This window comes from Coenobita brevimanus, chromosome 29 (genome assembly GCF_032717465.1).
Source record: "Coenobita brevimanus isolate Jiangsu-jjx chromosome 29, ASM3271746v2, whole genome shotgun sequence".
Taxonomy (NCBI): Eukaryota; Metazoa; Arthropoda; class Malacostraca; order Decapoda; family Coenobitidae; genus Coenobita; species Coenobita brevimanus.
In genome coordinates, this window is record NC_136982.1 from 36,991,763 (window position 1) to 37,011,898 (window position 20,136).

General features: G+C 42.0%; 1 protein-coding gene across 1 annotated transcript in view; it reads left to right on the forward strand.

Annotated features, from left to right (window-relative positions):
* The window catches only part of cac (calcium voltage-gated channel subunit cacophony), a 2,326,612-nt gene that overhangs the window by 1,654,589 nt on the left and 651,887 nt on the right, over positions 1 to 20,136 (forward strand). The window contains exon 34 of the mRNA XM_080268748.1: positions 7,726 to 7,813. Coding sequence (XP_080124874.1) covers positions 7,726 to 7,813 — 88 coding nt within the window. The remainder of the gene's footprint in view (positions 1 to 7,725; positions 7,814 to 20,136) is intronic.

A 20,136-nucleotide genomic window follows, 5' to 3' on the forward strand; every position in this document is an offset into this window, starting at 1 on the left:
GGCTTTCAAAAATGAAATTGATGAAATAAAGAAGCAAATGCACTTGCAAAAGGAAGAGATAGAAAAACTAGGAAGGGAGGCCAATAAGAAAGACACAACCATCAGTGAACTAACAGTGGAATTGAGTACGCTTAGGAAGAAAGTGAGTGAAATGGCAAGTACAGTAGTCAGTCACGAGAGTGTTATGGAAGAGTTAAAAAATGGCACAGAGACAATTAGACAAGCAAGCAGTCTTATGGACCAGAGCAGTGATATTGAGGAGAAGATAATACAGGTGAATGAAGCTGTGCAAAGCTACAAAAATGATGTAGAAACCACGTATGCTGAAATGGTGAAAGTAAAGAAAGACTTAGAAACAAGGGTGGAGGAAAAAAGCATTAAAAAGGAAGTGAAAAGAATAATCCAAAACAATCCAGAGTTAGTCAGAGATTCAGTAGAAATAAATAAATCAATAGTAATCACTGGTATAGAAGAGGAAGAAGTTAAAAACAAGATCACTAGAGACAAAAAGAGATGGCAAATGTACTGAGCTTACTGAAAGAAGTATCAGAGGAAATCTGTAGTAAAGACATAGAGGAACACAAAAGGTTAGGGAAATACGAGAAAAGCAAGACAAGACCTCTAAAGGTGACTTTCCAGAGTGTAAACACTGTGTAAGAGATACTAAAAAATGCAAAGAATCTTATGGAAAAAGAGGAGTTCAAAAATATATGGATAAAAAGATGCCTAACACAACAGGAACTGGAATTACTGAAAGAGAAAAGGGAGGAAGCAAAAACAAAAAATGAGGGAAGATCGGAAGATGAGAAGAAGAAATTTTGTTACAAAGTAATAGGATTGCAGGTTCGAAAGTGGTACACAAACAGGATGGAATAAAAAGGAGGAAGGTGGTAGAACCATGTCATGACAAGTATATAAACAAGATGATAAAGTTGATGTACTCAAATGTGGATGGAATGGTATCTAAATTACTAGAGATGAATGATTATGTCAGAGAAAATGAACCACAAATAATATGCCTAACTGAGACAGAATTAACACCAAGGATATCCAATGACATACTAAACTTAGAGGAACACAATATATGGAGAAGAGACAGAAATTTAAAAAAAGGAGGAGGAACTATAATATTAACTAAGAAAAATCTAAAAGTCAAAGAAATAAACCTAGATACACCATCACAAGTAGAACTGATTGCAGTAGAGATCAACACATCTGAAGGTAAAGTAATTGTAGCCAATTTGTACATGCCACCCAGATCAAACACATGGGAAAGAGACGAATATGAGGACCTGGCAGAGAGTACAATTCAGAGTATAAGATCATTGCTTCATAAAATGGAAGAGAAATCGGAAAGAATTATACTAACTGGGGACTTCAATACAAATATAAATTGGAATACTGTAGATATAAATAACCAAGAAAGCTGTTGGGACCAAAAGCTCCTGGATCTCGTACAAGAGTTTTTCTTAACGCAACATGTGAGGGAAACCACCAGAAAAAGAGGACTTGATGTACCTTCAGTGCTAGATCTAATATTTACTAGGCAAGAAAATGACACTGACAGTTTAATATACTGTATCACCCTCCACTCGGCAAAAGCGATCATGCAGTACTAAATTATAACTTCAAGATAGCATATGACATAGTAAACAGCAATGACAGTTACAAAAAGAGCCTAAACTATAAAAAGGGAAATTATCAAGACCTAAAGAAGTATTTCGTAGAAGTTGATTGGGAAAATGAGCTTAGAGGACAAGATTTAAATGCTGTATATAAAAAATTTTGTGAATTTTATGAAATAGGAGTCCAGAAGTACATCCCACAGCACAAAGAAGCAGATAAGAAAATACAGAAATGGTTCAATACAGAATGTAAAAAATCAAAAGAAAGAAGAGATTTGTTGTGGAATAGATACAGAAGACACAATAGTGAAAGGGCGTATAATAATTACAAACAGGCAAGAAACGACTATACAAGAATAAGGAGGGAAGCCCAAAAACAGTTTGAGGAGGATATAATAAATAAAAGTAGTGATCAACCAAAGCTGTTTTACAGCTATATCAGAAGGAAAACCAAAGTAAAAGATATAATACAATCCATTACGGACGAGGGAATCACTTATACACAAGAGAAAGATATTTGTGAAGCACTAAATAAGAATTTCCAATTAGTTTTTACAGAAGAAAAAATTTTGAGAGGGATTATGTGGAACACGCATGTCCACACATACTACCAGATATACAAATAGCAGAAAAAGTAATACAGGAGGAGTTAAGTAGATTAGACAGAGGAAAAGCAAGTGGTCCTGATGAAATTTCATGTTGGGTATTACGAGAATGTGCAAAGGAGTTAAGTAAACCATTATTTTTAATTTTCAAGAAATCCTTGAGTCAAGGGAAACTACCTGATATTTGGAAAAAAGCAAATATAGTCCCATTATTCAAGAAAGGAAATAGACAAAATCCTCTCAACTACCGACCAGTATCACTGACCAGTGTTGTAAGCAAGGTATTAGAAAAACTTATTAGAAAAGCTTGGGTAAATCATCTAGAAGAACACAGTATGATAACAGAAAGACAGTTTGGTTTCAGAAAAGGAAAATCATGTGTTACTAATCTGTTGAGCTACTATGACAGAGTAACAAACACAATACAGGAAAGGGAAGGATGGGTGGACAGTATCTATTTAGATTTCAAGAAAGCTTTTGACACAGTACCACACCAAAGACTTTTATGGAAACTGTACCATCAAGGAGGAATTCGAGGCAAACTGTTTTGTTGGATGCAAGACTTTCTCATAAAAAGAGAAATGAGGACAGTACTAAGAGGAAACTACTCATCATGGAAAGAAGTGACTAGTGGAGTACCACAGGGTTCGGTGCTGGCACCAATCATGTTTTTAGTGTACATAAATGATATAAACAGTAACACTGGAAATGAGAGCTATCTGAATATGTTTGCAGATGATGCAAAAATACAAAGGAGAATTACTAGCACAGACTCTTGTAGGGAGCTACAAGAAGAATTGAATAAACTTCATGAATGGAGTAGTACATGGCAAATGGAATTCAATGTGGACAAGTGTCATGTAATCAAGTTTGGTAAAAGTGGAAAAAGACCTAATTGGGATTATAAGTTAGGAAATAAAACCCTATACACATCAGAAAGAGAGAAAGACCTAGGTGTGATTATCAATAACAGACTATCTCCGGCTGACCACATCAGCGAGAAGGTACGGAACATGTATACACTGCTTGTAAATATGAGAATAGCATTCACATACATAAATGAAGACATGCTAAGAAGGATAATAACATCATTCATTAGACCAACCCTGGAATATGCATCAGTAGTCTGGAGTCCTCATCTCAAAAAGTATATAGACAAGATTGAAAAAGTTCAAAGGGCTGCTACAAGATGGATACCAAGCTTAAGGGACCTAAGCTACGAAGAAAGACTAAATAAACTGAATCTACCAACACTACAGGAGAGAAGGAAAAGAGGTGACATGATAATGCTATATAAGTGCATATCAGGAAAGGAGAAAATAGACATAAATGATTACTTAACATATGGAGAAGCATCAGCAAGAGGACACTGCAAAAAACTGCATAAGAAGAGAGGTGATAAAGACGTAAGGAAATTCAGTTTCCCAAACAGAGCAATTGATCAATGGAATGCACTACCGAATGAAATAGTGTGTGCCAAAACAATTCACAAATTTAAGGATATATACGATAAATATGGTTTAAGACACGGGACAGTACGAGCTTGACTCATTCCTGTAAAGATACAATTAGGTAAGAACAATTAGGTAAGAACACACACACACACACACACACACACACTGTGATCCTTTGGTTATTGGACATAATTGGTACTGCACCTAATGCATGATAACAAAATTGTGTGATAATGAAAGCACAGAATGTATGGGATTTATCCTAATTGGTACCAGGCACCTCACTTATAAACTCAAGCTTTCCCTTTACTGTACCTGTAGTAAAGTTTAGATCCACTAAATACATATGTACTTTTATGGTAATTATCAGAAACACACATAGGTATGTTAGGTTAATAGAAAATGATGAGAAGGGCACAGTATGAAAAAGAAACATGTAGCACAAAGAGACCTGAGATGGACTTTAGGTTCTGAGGCTAGGAGTTGGAGAGTTAGTGGTCTCCACCATCTGGAGTTAATTCCTTGACTAGTGCCTCATTTCTGAATTCCTCAAAGCCACCAGAAACTACAGATTTTGCACTATCACTGTAGGCAGAAACCAATCAGGTGAATGATTGCGAAGTTTTTTTTTCCCGAAAAAAAATATGTGATAACTGCAGGAGTGCAGATTTTCATCTAGTTGTAATAACGAAAACTGCTATATCCAAGGGAGTGCAGATTTTCATCTAGTTGTAATAACGAAAACTGCTATATCCAAGGGATTAATATACAAACATAAATATATATATATATATATATATATATATATATATATATATATATATATATATATATATATATATACATATACATATATAATATATATATATACACCCACTGCAAATTGACTCAGGACCTACACACAGAATTGCTATGGGAGAGTTGTCTGTCTTTGCTTTGTGTTTCCACCTCTACCAAGTGAACACTTTGGGCAAGAAGTAACTGCCAACTCCTCTGGTGTTGGCAGAGGTTGGTGAAACAGCACGTCGGTGCTTGCCCAGAAGTGAGAGTGAGAGTATATGCTCCCGTCGCTCCTAGCTTGCACCTCCCTCTTTTTTTGTATGCATTACTGTTTCCCCTGTTATTTTCCTAGAGTCGAGTTGTCATGCCTGGAAAGTACTGCTCCAGGGATGAGAGGGTCCGTATCATTGCATAGAGGCAGGATAATGTCCCTATCAACACAATTTGTGAATGAACTGGACACGCAAAGTCAACCGTCATGAAGATTCTTGCTGAAGCGTGTGGCCTGCCACCTGATGTTGTACCAGAGCACGAGCATGGTGATGGAAAGAAGAGGATGACTTCCAGAGGTACAGATATGCTTCTGAAGAGGGAAATAATCAAGAATCTTCAAATGACAGCAACAGAATTGAAGAGAATACATCCCCAGCTGTTACAAGACATCTCAATTTGAACTGTCCAATACCACTTGCAGAAGGAGCTGGGTTGTCAAGCCACACTGCAGCCAAGAAACCACTTTTCACTGACCGCATGAAGAAGCAGCGCATTCAGTTTGCCAAGAAGTATGCACGCTGGACATTGGATGAATGGAGAAAAGTTTTGTTTTCCGATGAAAGCACATTTCAAGTGTTCCAGGTGTGTTCTGCCAAGGTTTGTTGCCCTGCATCCTTTAGTCGATATGACACTTCTTACATGGTGCCGACTGTTAAGCACCCACAATCAGTAATGGTATGGGGGTGTTTCTCAGGTGAAATGGGAAGGGGAGGCCTCTACTTTCTTCCTAAGAACTTGATGATGAATGGTGGCCAGTACATTCAAGTTCTGAAATATCATTTGTTAAACTTTTTTTCTATTCATGGGTGCGACTTTTTCATGCACGATACAGCTACATGTCACAAGTCAAGGAAGGTGACAAAATGACTTCAGGATAATTGGATTGAGGTCCTCAACTGGCCTGGCAACAGTCTGGATTTAAATCCATTGGAAAACTACTGGGCAAAAATGAAGAAAATCATGGTAGAGAAGACCCAATCTGGACAACCTCAAGACCGAATTGAGAAATGTTTGGTGCAAAGAAATGTCCTTAGATTACTTTAGAGATCTAAGTGATTCCATGCCAAAACGCATCCAACTGGTCCTGAGAAACAAGGGAAACATGATTTCATATTAATGAATGGAATTTCATGAGCAAACATTGTGATATACTATGATTTCTGTGTTTTTTAATACCTTGTGGGGGGGAGGTCCTAAGTCAATTTGCGGTAGCTGTCTATATACTGTATTTACAGCTACCGCAAATTGACTTAGGACCTCCCCCCACATGGTATTAAAAACACAGAAATCATAATATATCACAATGTTTGTTCATGAAATGCCATTCATTAATATGAAATCATGTTTCCCTTGTTTCTCAGGATCACTTGGACGCATTTTGGCATGGAATCACTTAGATCTCTAATGTAATCTAAGGACATTTCTTTGCACCAAACATTTCTCAATTCGGTCTTGAGGTTGTCCAGATTGGGTGTTTTCTTCTCTGCCATGATTTTCTTCATCTTTGTCCAGCAGTTTTCCAACGGATTTAGATCTGGACTATTGCCAGGCCAGTCGAGGACCTCAATCCGATTATCCTGAAGCCATTTTGTCACCTTTGTTGACTTGTGACATGGAGCTGAATCGTGCATGAAAAAGTCACACCCATGAATAACAAAAATGTTAAACAAATGATCTTTCAGAACTTGAATGTACCAGCCACCATTCATCATGAAATTCTTAGAAAGAAAGTAGAGGCCTCCCCTTCCCATTTCACCTGAGAAATACCCCAATACCATTTACTGGTTGTGGGTGTTTAACAGCTGGCACCGTGCAAGCAGGGTCATATCGATTACGGGAGGCAAGGCGACGAACCTTGGCAGAACGCACCTGGAACACTTGAAATGTGCATTCATCAGAAAACATAACTTTTCTCCACTCATCTGATGTCCAATGTGCATACTTACTGACAAACTGAATGCGCTGCTTCTTCATGCGGTCAGTGAGAAGTGGTTTCTTGACTGCGGTGTGGCTTGGCAAACCCAGCTCCTGTAAGTGGTGTTGGATAGTTCGAATTGAGATGTCTTGTAACAGCTGGGGATGTATTCTCTTCAATTCTGTTGCTGTCAGTCAAGGATTCTTGATTATTTCCCACTTCAGAAGTGTATCTGTACCTCTGGAAGTCATCCTCTTCTTTCCACCACCATGCTCATGCTCTGGTAAGACATCAGGTGGCAGGCCGCACGCTGCAGCAAAAATCTTCATGACGGTCAACTTTATGTGTCCAGTACATTCACAAATCATGTTGATAGGGATATTATTCTGCCTCCATGCAATGATGCAGACCCTCTCATCCCTTGAACAGTTCTTTCCAGGCATGACAACTTGACTCTAGGAAAATAACAGGGCAAACAGTAGTGCATACGAAAAAAGAGGGAGGTGCAAGCTTGGAGCGATGAGAACACATACTCCCACTCTCGCTTCTGGGCAAGCACTGACGTCCTGAGTGTTTCTCCACCTCCTGCCAACACCAGAGGAGTTGTCAGTTACTTCTTGCCCCAAAAAATCACTTGATGGAAGTGGAAACACAAAGCAAAGGCAGACAACTCTACCATAGCATTTTTGTGTTTAGGTCCTAAGTCAATTTGTGGTGGGTGCGTATATGTGTATATATACAGTATATATATATATATATATATAGATATATAGATAGATAGATAGATAGGTAGATAGATATAGATATAATAGATAGGTAGATAGATATAGATAGATTGATATAAATGTTTGTGTCATTATTGTAATTTTCATCATAAACATTTTGACTGTCAGCTGTTTGTGAGATGTAGAGAATACGTGAAGAAATATTCACTCCAGATTTTATCATATCATGGCAATATGGATGTTATGTCATAGAGTATAGTAATATTTCCATGTAGGAATAGTGTCTTCTATGTAATATATTTACTGTGCTGAGTATAAAACTAATTTCTTTATTTTCTCTCCCCCAAGAATTTTTTTAAGGATCCCTGGAACACATTTGACTTCATCACAGTGATTGGTTCTATCATCGATGCTCTGGTGGTGGAGTTTGGGGTATGTAGTTGCTATTTTTCTGTTGTAATGTACGTGCCATCATTTGGCCTCATACTATTATTAATTAGTATGATTATGTAAGGAAATGATAATCATTGCCTCCAATCTTCACCTTTCTGAGGCCATCCAGTCTTATCTCTCTTTCAGATGTACAAATAATTCATTCAAGTGTCAAATAATTCATTCAAGTGTCATAGATGGTTCACTTCAGCACAGCACTACATAGACACATACAGTACTTATTTTTCTATGAAAATCACCTGGTGACATTCTTTGTACGTCACTATCACCGTTGGTGTGCATATCATGAGACAGTCTGCTGATGCACAGTGTGGAATGTAGATGCATCACATTGTCAGAAGAATGGCATGCAAGGTGGTGCCCTGCCTGCCTTGATGTAGACAGGCCAGATTTTGATTTGTTGGGGTGCAGTGATACCAAGCCTGCTAAATGATGGTAAACTAAGGCTGGCTCCACCTGGACTTTCCCACACCTTGTGGTAAGGGTTCAGGTTCAATCCCTGCAGGCCTGTAAATTCGTATTTCCCATCCCATTGGTTGTCCAAGGTTGTGGGAGATTTAGTGGTGGGACAGGAAATTTGTTAAATGTTGGGGATGAACGGGAGGATTGGTTAACCCGACGATCTTTAGTTGGTGATGTGACCATTAACCCCTTAACTGCGGGGCGTCACTTTCGTGACACTGGGGAGCAAGGGATCATACCACGGGGTGTCACTTTTGTGATTCTGTGTTATTTTGAATTCGTCCGGGCTTTCAAGTGGTGGCTTGTATCATCTATCAGTATTACCAGTGTCCAGCTATACTCAGTTCTGCTAATGTCACCTGTACTCCCATCCACTGTTGACAATTTAGCCATTTTTCTCCTGTCCTTGACTCCCCTCCTTACCTCCCCTCCATTACCCTCTCCTCCCACCTGACCAGCTGCGCTGCGCTACACAAATCCTGGTTGGATTTTTCCACTCATTTTATCCATTGAAATGTGCCCTTTGCCCTATTCTTATACCAAATAATATATAAAAGAAAGAGAAAAGTAATTGATACTGCCATACATCTGGAATGGGCTAATTATCACCTGGCAACACCTCACATGCACTCGTTCGCTAATTTTCCCTGTTTATTTCACCCTGAAATATGCTGTATGACCTGTTCTCATAATAAAACTTTATAAAAGAAAGGAAGGGAGAAGCCTAAGTGATATTTACATTCACCTAGAACTACCTAATTTATTATGTATTGTCTAGATTTCCTGCCAATCATTTCATAGCGTATATATTAGCAGCTGTCATCATGCTGACATTGGCAACCCTTCACTGCCCCTAGGCCACAGCATTCAGTTTACTGTCGTCTTTCAAGGTGAAACCACGGATTCACGCCTGTCCAATTCTGCCCCTTTTTAGCCCCATGCAAAGGGTCCTGTGACCTCTACCTGTACTAAACCTCATGTGGGAAGGGGTAAAGGGCTAAGTGACTCTGCTGTGGAACGTGAACTGGCTAATTTATCAATGATAATGATGGACAGTGACTACGATCTTTCTGGTGACTCTAAAACAGTGCAAGTGGAAATGTAAATAATATGTAAATAATGTGTAAACAGCAAGTGAAAGCAATGAATATAAATATAACTGAACAGTGGAAAATAGTTTTATAAGTTACTGCAAGTGACAGTGCATACCATAGTGTAAATAAAATAGAAATGTAAATAATGTAAATAAGATAGAGAATGTAAATAGAAATGAAAATTAGTAGTAATATAAGAATACGAGTATAAATACTAGGAGTAATGAAAGTGAAAGTGAAAGTTTCACTCTAGCATGTATAACTACTGGGAGTAATGAAAGTGAAAGTGACAGCATCGCTTTCTATGCTAGTTTACAGAATGAGAAAGTGAATGCCTTGAGTGAAAATAAACTACTAGTACTGAAAGAAACTTATTGATAAATATTGTATATATAAATAAGTGTAATAAAGTATTAGGAATATAAAGTGTGAGTGTGTTTATAAATAATAAATAACAGCTTCGCCTCAGAATACCATCTGGGAACCGGCATGGGAGGAAAGCTCGTATGTACTCATAATTTACATTGCATTCACAGTGTTTTTTTTTTTTTTTATATATGGATTCCAAACTACTTGAAATTCATAGAATAGTGTTTGTAGTTATAACATCAGGCAGTGGTAACCATATTACGGGGTATCGGGAAGTGTAAAGTGGAGACTTTGTTGCCCAACTTCAGAAGTCTCCACAAGTCCTGCGGTAGATGACGAAGGCTCAACAAACATCCCAGGAGAAAGCTGAAGGTATGTGCCATATGCTTATTTAATTATAATATTCTAGGACTAATAACTGATTTTTGGCAAATATTTTTAAAAAGTCAGTCGGAGCACGAATATCCCCATGGGACACACATGGCACACTCCCAACAACCCCGCGGTTAAGGGGTTAAAGAGAAAGGAAGACCTCAAGCTGCATTATTTAGTCTGGAGAACTTCCTTCATATGTAGCGACTGACAGACCCTCGGAGTGAGTGGATAAGGTCAGTATTTGGGCCCTCATCCTGACTAGTTACCTCTGTCTGTCAGACCTTGAAAAGATGAGAGAAAACTACTTTTTCATTGTCCTCCATTACTGCCTAAGCAGGTGGTCAGATGTTTATGGCTAATACTTCCAGGTTCATTGTTTCTTGTTCCAGTACTCCTGCTGAACAAAAGAAACTCCAGTGGGGTGGGTAGTAGGGATAGGTTCACTTTTGCACAGCAACTTCCTTGAACAATAAGAGCATACAGACCCTTGGTGATGGTTGTCTGGCAAATATTTTCTCCTCGTCCAGCATTGGTGCTCGATACTTGTGCTGTTTGTCAGGCATGTCTCCATGTTGCAAAAGACAAAGACTTTGTAGTTACATATCAGGAAACTTACAAAGGCAGAAGTACCATAACTGCATCTAATTGACAGATCACGTGCCCTGCTACAGCTCAGGAACACAACCACAACTGACCTGCAGGGAAGTAAGGAAACACGGTAAGGGCAAAAATAGATGGCAATGCTGTGAATTAGGATGAGCTGACTGAGAGTGGAGAGGGACAGAGGTTTGATTTGCTCAAAATGTTAACACTAGGAACATTAGTAAAAGAATAACACAAGCAAACTTGAAAAGGCCAGATTGACTAAAGGTATACCAGTTAAGGATGGTGAACTCTTACTGACATAACTGTAGTGTACGTAAGGGTTAACAAGGTGTATGTTATTAGTTATTGTGTAACCAAAACAAAACCTCAGGATGAGTGAATAGATCAGGCTTTTGGTATACTTGAAGACTTATTGACGTGAGGCTGCAAGTAAAACTTCAGAGAAAATAATGGCTAAGGCCTAAAGTGTTTGATCAAATAACCTTTCTGGAAAAAAGTTTGACTAAATAGAGGGAAGATACCCATCTATGAACATAATGTGTAGTGGGTGCTGAAATAGTGTCTCCTAAGTCTGGTGTGAGGAGCATGGGTGCTTCGAGTCCATCCATACTCAGGATATTGTCTGGGGCCAGTTAGCTCTGTTGAATAAAATTCCAGACTGCCTGGACTGGACATAAGTGATAAGGAAAAGAGGTAAATAGGTGAACTGGAAAGTGATAGAGTGTAAGGTAAGAGAATATACCTTCATTCTTCCTCACTAACCAAGCAGGGGCAGAAATGACAGCACCATCTGAAGTTTCCTGGCACTTATATGCAGCTGAGCATCATTTGAACAGGACAGTACTCCCGGGGTGGATGGACAATTGGTATTAGAACTGGAGGTACTATTTCACTAGACCTCAGGATGTAACTCATAACCATCTCTCTTTGCTGATATTGTTCGGTGTTTCATTGAAATAGAGAGCAAAACAGCATACTCCCCTGAGCATTTTCTTCTGTTTGCATCAAATAACATGCACATTACACATCATATTTTCTATATCAGAGTTATAATAGTAACAGTACTTAGTCTTCCTCAAAGGTCCTAGGGGAGGGAATATGATCACATCTCAGCATCAGCCCCTCTCTTGATGACAGCCAAATGATATGTTCTCGACCTGTTTCTGCCCACTTTACTTTATCATCCATCTATTCTTACTTCTGTATGGGGTCTGTTTGTTTGACCAGTCTTCACTATATGGTTTGGCCCTGTGATTTTAGCCATTTTTAATGGCTAGATGCCCTTCCTGATGCCAGCCCTCGCCATTTATCCGGACTTTGGACTTGGGCTGCCTTGCTCCCTCAGTGGCTGGGAGGGGGGTGCATAAAGTCTGACTGCCATTAATAGGCCCTTCTAGTATGGCCCCACTTAGCCAGAGCAGAACCCAAGCCATGTAAGTTCTATAATGCAGCACTCCATGAGCAGTCTTTGTACCCCCAGAAGAGCCACCACCACTCTTTCCAGCTGGGGCCGTAACTTAACCCCTAAAACGCGGATCGTCGCATTTGCGACGGTCGGCCCAAAGGGCAGAACGGCGGGTCGTCGCGTTTGCGATTTGAGTTAATTTTGAATAACCGCGGGCAAGCATGCTCCAGCTGGTATTGTCTATCAGTCCCGCCACCCGTGAGCTACGTTTAGCACACTTGACCTTTGTACTACTGACCTCGGTTGTTGCCAAGTCTCATTTTTTTTACCCACCAACGCACCGATGCGCGGCCCTCCCTCGTCATGCGATATGGCAACGCGCGGACGGCTGATACGTGTCAATCTGCGCCGTCATCTCGCAAGCACTTTTTGCTATTGGGAAACGCTTGTTTCCCCAGTTGTCACACTGTCATTTTTTTGCGCGGTTTGCCCCAGAATAGCGTCAGTCCACGCAAATCTGCCACGGTGACACCATGTCTAACTCGAGCTCTTCCGAGTCTGTGCCTTCTAGCCCTCCGAAAAAGGGTTTTGTGACCTCAACCCCCTTCAAAACCTTACCAGGAACTACAAAGGGGCTAAGTGACTCTGCAATAGCCTCAGAACTTTTGAAAGCCTCAATGGACTATGGCAGTGACGTCGGTGTGTGGTCGAGCCTGGCTGAGTCAGAGACACAATCTAGTGCTGATTCCGGCCCAGAAGTGATTGTTTCTGTGCCGGAGGAGACTGTGTCAGTGCCCAGCACCTCAACAGGGAAGGCTCCGGTGAGAAGGGGCCTCGAATATGGGAAGGGGGAAAAAAAGGAAGAGGAGCGGAGACCCCAGCTCACCGCCATTGTCCCCTACGCCACGTCACGCCACCGCAAGCCCGCCACGTACTCCCAGCCCTGTTCTCTCGTCCTCCTCGTCTGCTGTCCTGTCTCCTGAGTCGTCGGAGTCTCCTTCACCACCGAGAAAGGGAAGTAAAAGAGCATCTTTACGTTTGAGAGGTTATTGTAGGCCTAGTGTTCGTGTTGGTAGAGTTAAGTCCCCTAGTATAAGGCTAACTCGCACTAGGCAACTCAGGAGTCACGCCACCGCGGGTGACCTTGACCCAAGTGATAATGTCCCTCCCACCACCACCACCACCACCACAACACCAACACGGCCTGGGATAGCCTCTGCCTTACCTACTGTTGCCCAGCCTGCCTCACCCACTCCCACACGACCTGCCTCACCCCCCGCCGCCCCAAGCACCTCCCAGCCTAGGCAGGGAACGTTAGATGCCTTCGTGTGGTAAGAGGGATCAGATTTTGTGCCTGAGGATCTGCCCTTTGACGACAGTGAGTGTGGACTTCAGGCTGACTTCCCTGTGGACGACGATGGTGAATGCCTTGACTACCTGTTGGCCTTCCTTGACAACGAGGTTATGGAGCACATCTGTACCGAGACAAACAGGTACGAGGGGCAATGTGCGCCAGTTCGCGAAGGAGAAGGTGAGGCGGCCACGCCATCCACGTCGCGGATGGCAGCATGGGTGCCTCTTACGATCCGCGAGCTTTTTGTATTTATTGGATTGATGTTGCTAATGCCGCACAACTGGAAACACAAGTTAGAAGAATACTGGACTTCCGACGAGCTGTGCCCAACACCCATATTCAATAAATACATGAGCCGCGATCGTTTTAGGCAGCTGATGACTTATCTTCACTTCGCGAACAATGATGAGCCTTCCCAAACTGACCCATTATGGAAAGTGAGGGGAATCCTGAACATGATCAAAGATAAGTTTACGAGGTTCTTGCGCCCGTTCAAGAAAGTCGTGATTGACGAGTCTTTGGTATTGTTCAGGGGCCGTCTTCGGTTCGTCCAGTACATTCCAAGCAAACGCCACCGCTTTGGAATCAAGTTTTTCGTGCTGTGCGACTGCAAGACGGGGTTCATCCTTGACTTCGTCATTTACACCGCCAGCAATGTCGATTTGGATAAGACTGACCCCCTTGGATTCTCTGGTTCTGTGGTGAAAGTGCTTTTGGAAAAGTACTTTGGCGAGAATCATGTCCTGTATACGGACAATTACTATACCGCTCCTAAACTCGCCAAGTACCTTTCTGAACACGGCGTCGGCTCCTGTGGCACTGTCAGAAGTAAAAGGGCACATTACCCTGCCTTCCCCGAGGCTGAAAAGTCAAAGCGGGGAGACGTGCACCTGAAGAAATCTGACAAGATGCTTGCGATCAGGTGGCATGATAAGAGAGTCGTGAACATGCTCACCACAGTACACAAGGGTGAAATGCTGGCAACAGGGAAGGTCGACAGAAGGACTGGCGAGCCTGTGATGAAGCCTGATGCTGTCATTGACTATAACATCAATATGCGGCTGGTGGACATGTCTGATATGATGATTGGAGAGATTGACTGCCTGAGGAAAAATCGTCGTTGGTACAGAAAGGTGTTCTTGCACTTGATTGATATGTGCATGTTGAACGCCTTCATCCTGTATAAAATCAAGAACAGGAAGCCAGCCAACTACTCTCTCAGACGATTTTCCAAGACTTGTGTCTACCAGCTGCTTCAGCGTTACGGCCAGGTTCTTTCTACAGGTCCCAAACGCCACCCTCACACACCTCCAGACCGCCTACAATGTCAGGACTACCTTCAGCGACACCGCCTGGAGCCACTGCCAGCCACTGCAAAGAGGGGGAAAGCACTGAGGAGGTGTCATGTGTGCAGCCACACTACCAGGCAGGAAAGAACCTTTAGGCGCACCTCCTTTGCAGTGCAAAGAGTGCAAAGTTCCCCTCTGTGCTTACCCGTGTTTCTTTGACTACCACAGCCTAAGTAGATTTTGAAAATAAGGGTAAGAATCTTTGAAAAAATACTGAGAGTGACAGTGATAATATTGTTTAGTTTTCTTTTACGTGCTGACAGTGACAGCCTGATGAGTGTAAATTAGTATATGTACTTGTAAAAGCACTGACAGTGACAGTGTTTTTTGGTGTAAATAATTGTACATAGTAATAATATAAGTATTGCGAGTGACAGTCACTCCAGTGTAAAAAGATGAAAGCATATTTTCCTATTCTATGTTCTGACAGTGACAGTTTGTTGTGTAGAAAATATTATTTTTATAACACTGGACAGTGACACTGATGAATAAGGCAAAAAAAAGAACAGATACAGTGAAAGTGAGCGATAGAAATGAAGTGCGAGTGGCCGACAGGAGCGAGAATAAAGTGCCTGCCGTAAGGCTGAATAAACTCGCGCCACGGTGGTCTTCCTCAGTCCCAATCCACAATACTGGCAGTGACATTGATTTTTATGGCCGTAATAGTGACAGGCAAACGTTTGCGAAGTCCTATGATGAAAAAAAAAGTAGTATACGCGTTTTTTGCCGAGAAAAGGCAAATGTGACAATATTGACGGGAAGATCGCCACCGCGCTGCATGTCGGCCGTGCGCTCCGTCCATTTTAGCCTTATTTTCAGTTCTTATTTACAAATACGGATTCCAAACAACCTGTACGTTGTTGTATAAAGTGTACTTTGACAGATTGAGGCTGTGGTAGAAAGAAAACCGGGTTTCTGGAGGTGTGAGAGTGAAGACTTTGTTACCCAACTTTGCAAGTCTTCACAAGTCCTTTGGTAGTCAACGAAGGCTCAACATGTGGCTCAGGAGAAAGCTGAATGTAAGTACTATATGCCATAAAAATTTTAATGCTCTAGGGTTAATCTATGATTTTTGGCAAATATTTTTCCACAGGTACTCAGACCCCGCTACAACCCCGCCACAGCGGGGGGATCGCCCGTACACAGCCGCGTTTTAGGGGTTAAGGAGAGGTGGGGGACGAGGTGGCCCAACAGAACTCCTTTATGCCTGTCACCTTGAAAGGCCACCACTACCTTTTCTGGTTGGGGCCCTGGCTCAAGAGGGTCCCAGGAAGAGTGGAGGATGAGGTGTCCTTGCTATCATCCACACACTCCTCAATTTGGCTGGTTTTACAGCCCACGGGACTAGTTCCTGACCATCCCCCTTCGCTGAACTTTTCCAGTGTTTCAGTAGCACAGAAAGTAGGCCAGCTTGCTCTCCAATACAAGTTTCTCTAATTGCCAACACCAATCTACATGCACAGTACACACTATGCTTCCTTTTCAAAATTAAAGAAAAATGGCACACATTAACCATGACTCAGAGTCCCCAAAGGGAGGGGGGGACAAATGCCTCCACCATCCGCCCCTCTCCTGGTGATGACTCGATGAGCTTTTTTTTTTTTTTTTTTTTTTTTTAATGTGTCTGACTCAGGGCATAGGCTTCACAGCCTGCTATCAAGGCCCAGCAGTCCTCCTACATACCATACACCTCCACATGTCACCACTTCGGTGCTAACACCCACCGTCCATACTGAATACATGCTAGGGCTGTCTCATACAGGACTGGTGTAGTGGTATTAGTGGGGGTATTTTTACAACATGTCGGCAGGGCTTCTGGTAGATCAGTAAAGCCTGATTTAATGAAATTCAAATCCTTGAACTGTTCCCTGCCTCAGCGGGGATTTGAACCTGGGTCTGTTCGGACTGCAGGCCACTTCTCTACCAATGGAGCCACTGCCTCCCCACTGCCTGGAACCTCTGTCTGACTCACATCTTCATTTCTGCAACATTCGCGACCTTTCCTCTAACTTTCTCTTTGTTGAGTACCACCTCTGCTCCTCTAAACCTCACCTTCTCTTCTTAACCAAGACTCAGGTGTCTGAGGCAGCTGACAGCAAACACTTTTCTGTATCCTCCTACTTTCTCTATACTCATTTCAAAGCCAAAGGTGGCTGTTGTGTATACGTATGCAACGACTTATCTTGCTCTCGTGTTCCTGAACTTGATTCTCCTGAATTCTCAACTCTCTGGCTTTGGCTTTCCTGTCATTCTCAGACTAAATATATCTGCACTGTTTACTTATCCCTTAATTCTACTGACTATCAAAAATTCTTCGACTATCTTACTTTCACAATAGAACACATTCTATCCATTTCTCCATTCTCTGAAATCTCCATTCAAGGAGATTTCAATGTTCACCACCACCTTAGGCTCTCCTCTCCTTTCACTGATCCACCTGGTGAACAAGCCTACACCTTTTCTATCCTTAATGACCTAGAGTAGCTTGTACAGCACCCTACCCATATCCCTGACCGCCTTGTAGAGAGCTCCAACATACTTTACCTTTTCCTTACAACTAATCCTTCTGCTTACACTGTTAATCTTTTCTCTCCACTGGGCACCTCTGATCACAACTTTATTACCTTAACTTGTTCTATCACTCCAGTATGGCCTGTGGACCCTCCAAAGAAATGTTGATTGTGGCACTTTGGAGGTGTGGATTGGGAGGCCCTCAGGCAGTACTTCTTTGATTTTCCATGGAATAATTATTGCTTCCTTGGCCAGGAGCTATCTAAGTGTGCCTTGCACATTACGGAGGTTATTCTTTCGGGCATGGAAGCATACATTCCTTTCTCATATCCTTTGACTAATGCAAGAAAGCCTTGGTTTAATCATGCTTGTTCTAATGCTGTCCACAACAAGGAGAGGGCCTATGAAAGGTACCAGAGCCAGTCAACCCCTTAATCATATCTTTTTTGTGTTTCTGCCTGGAATCGTGCAAAGTCTGTTCTTCGCCCTGCAAAAAATAATTTCATCTGTACTAAATGCTCTCAACTCTCCAACTTGAATTCTTCCCGCTCCTTCTGGCACCTTGCCAGAAACCTTTCTAACAACTTTACCTCATCATCCTTCCCTCCTCTCTTCTACTCTGATGGCTCTGTAGCTATTTCTTCTACTGATAAAGCAGATCTCTTCACTCAGACTTTCTCCTCCAATTCCACCTTAGACAATTCCAGTGCTGTTCCTCCATCGTTTCCCCACTCTGATTTCCTCATGGCTGATGTTAAAATTTCTTCAAATGAAGTATTTTCTGCCATCACTGGCCTCAGTACTAACAAGGCATATGGGCCTGATGGAGTCCCTCTTGTTGTACTCAAGAACTGTGCTTCTGTGCTTACAACCTGCCTAGGTAAACTCTTTTGCCTTCTTCTTTCAACTTGTACCTTCTTGGTGGAAGTTTGCTCTCATTCAGCCAGTCCCAAAGAAAGGTGACCATTCCCAACCCTATAACTATCGTCCAGTTGCATTAACATCCTGTGTCTCAAAAGTTGTCAAGTCAGTCCTCAATAGAAAATTTTTTAAGCATCTTTCCTGTCGTAACCTTCTTTCTGGTCGTCAGTATGGGTTCCATCAGGGACGCTCCACTGGCGATCTCCTTACCTACCTTTCAGACTCCTGGTCATCCTCCTTTCGGGACTTTGACAAAAACTTTGCCATTGCATTTGACATCTCGAAGGCTTTTGATCGAGTGTGGCATAAATCTTTAGTTTCCAAATTGCCCTCTTACGGTTTCTGCCCTTCTATCTGTCCCCTCATCTATAGCTTCCTTTCTGGTTGTTCTGTAGCCACTGTTGTAGACTGCCTTCGTTCTTCTCCTAGATATATCAACAGTGGTGTTCCTCAGGGCTCTGACCTATCAACAACTGTCTTTCTTTTATTCATCAATGACCTTGTATACTATACATCTAACCCTATCCACTCGTATGCTGATGATTCCACCCTTCACCTTTCCATTCGATTCCTGCAACGTCCATCTCAGCAGTTACTTCAACAAATGAGGGATGAGCTATGGCACACCTAATGTCTGACTTGGCTCATGTCTCTGACTGGGGTAAAAATAATCTTGTTGTTTTTAATGCATGAAAGACTCAGTTTTTACGCCTATCAACCCGACAGATCTTCTATAGGAATACCTATTAATGTTTAATAATATCCAGCTCAATCCTGCATCATCCTTGAAAATTCTTGGGGTTTCATTCGCTTGGGACTTATCTTGGAAAGATCATATTGCATCTCTTGTAAAATCTGCTTCCAAGAGATCAGGTGTGCTAAGCTGACTCCATACCTTCTTTACCCCTGCACAGTTGTTGACTTTATACAGAGGTTTTATCCTCCCCTGTGTGCAGTACAACTCTTATGTGTGGGGAGGCTCCCCACATACAGCTCTTCTCAGTAGTGTGGAGTCAGAGGCTTTTTGTCTCATTAACTCTCCTCTTACTGGCTCCCTTCAGCCTCGGTCTCTTCACCGTACTATTGCATCTTTATCTCTTTTCTATCGCTACTTCAATGGTCACTGCTCCACTGAACTGTCTGCTTGCATTCCTCCACCTCTATGACAGGTGCATAGCACCTGTCTAGCAACAAACTCTCATCCCTTTTCTGTCCAACTCTCAAATGCAAGAGTTAACCTTTACTCCCAGTCCTTCATTTATGCAACAGGTCAACTCTGGAACTGTCTCCCTCTGTCTATACAGTATTTCCAACTTCCTAAGATATCCAGTCTTTCAAACGCAGTGTGTCCAGGCATCTCGAAATGAACGGATCTTGAATTTGGCTCTCTTTTGTTTGTTGAAAAGATTAGGAGAAATACACTGAGGTGGTTTGGACATGTGGAGAGAATGGAGAATGAACGACTGACTAAGAGGGTGTATGTAGGTGAGGTGGAGGGAGGGAGAGGGAGGGGTAGACCGAGGATGAGGTGGAGGGATGGAGTTGAGAGGTATATGAGGGAGGGGGGGGTGAGTTGGGGGGAGGGGAGTCAAGTGGTGGGTGACAGAGTGACTTGGAGGCGTTTTGTCTGCGGCCACCCTTTGCGGGATTAGGGCGTCGGGCTATAGATAGATAGATAGATTGTTTTGTTTTTGTTTTTTTCTTGGAAGGAACTGTTTGTGGGCTCCTAGCCATTGGTCTCTTCTTCCATGGAAAAAAAAAAAAAAAAAGCCATTCCAGACACCTACTTTCTCCATTTATCTGGGTTTGTGACCACCACCAAGTTGGGCTAACTTGCCCCTTTAATTGCTGGGTTTGATC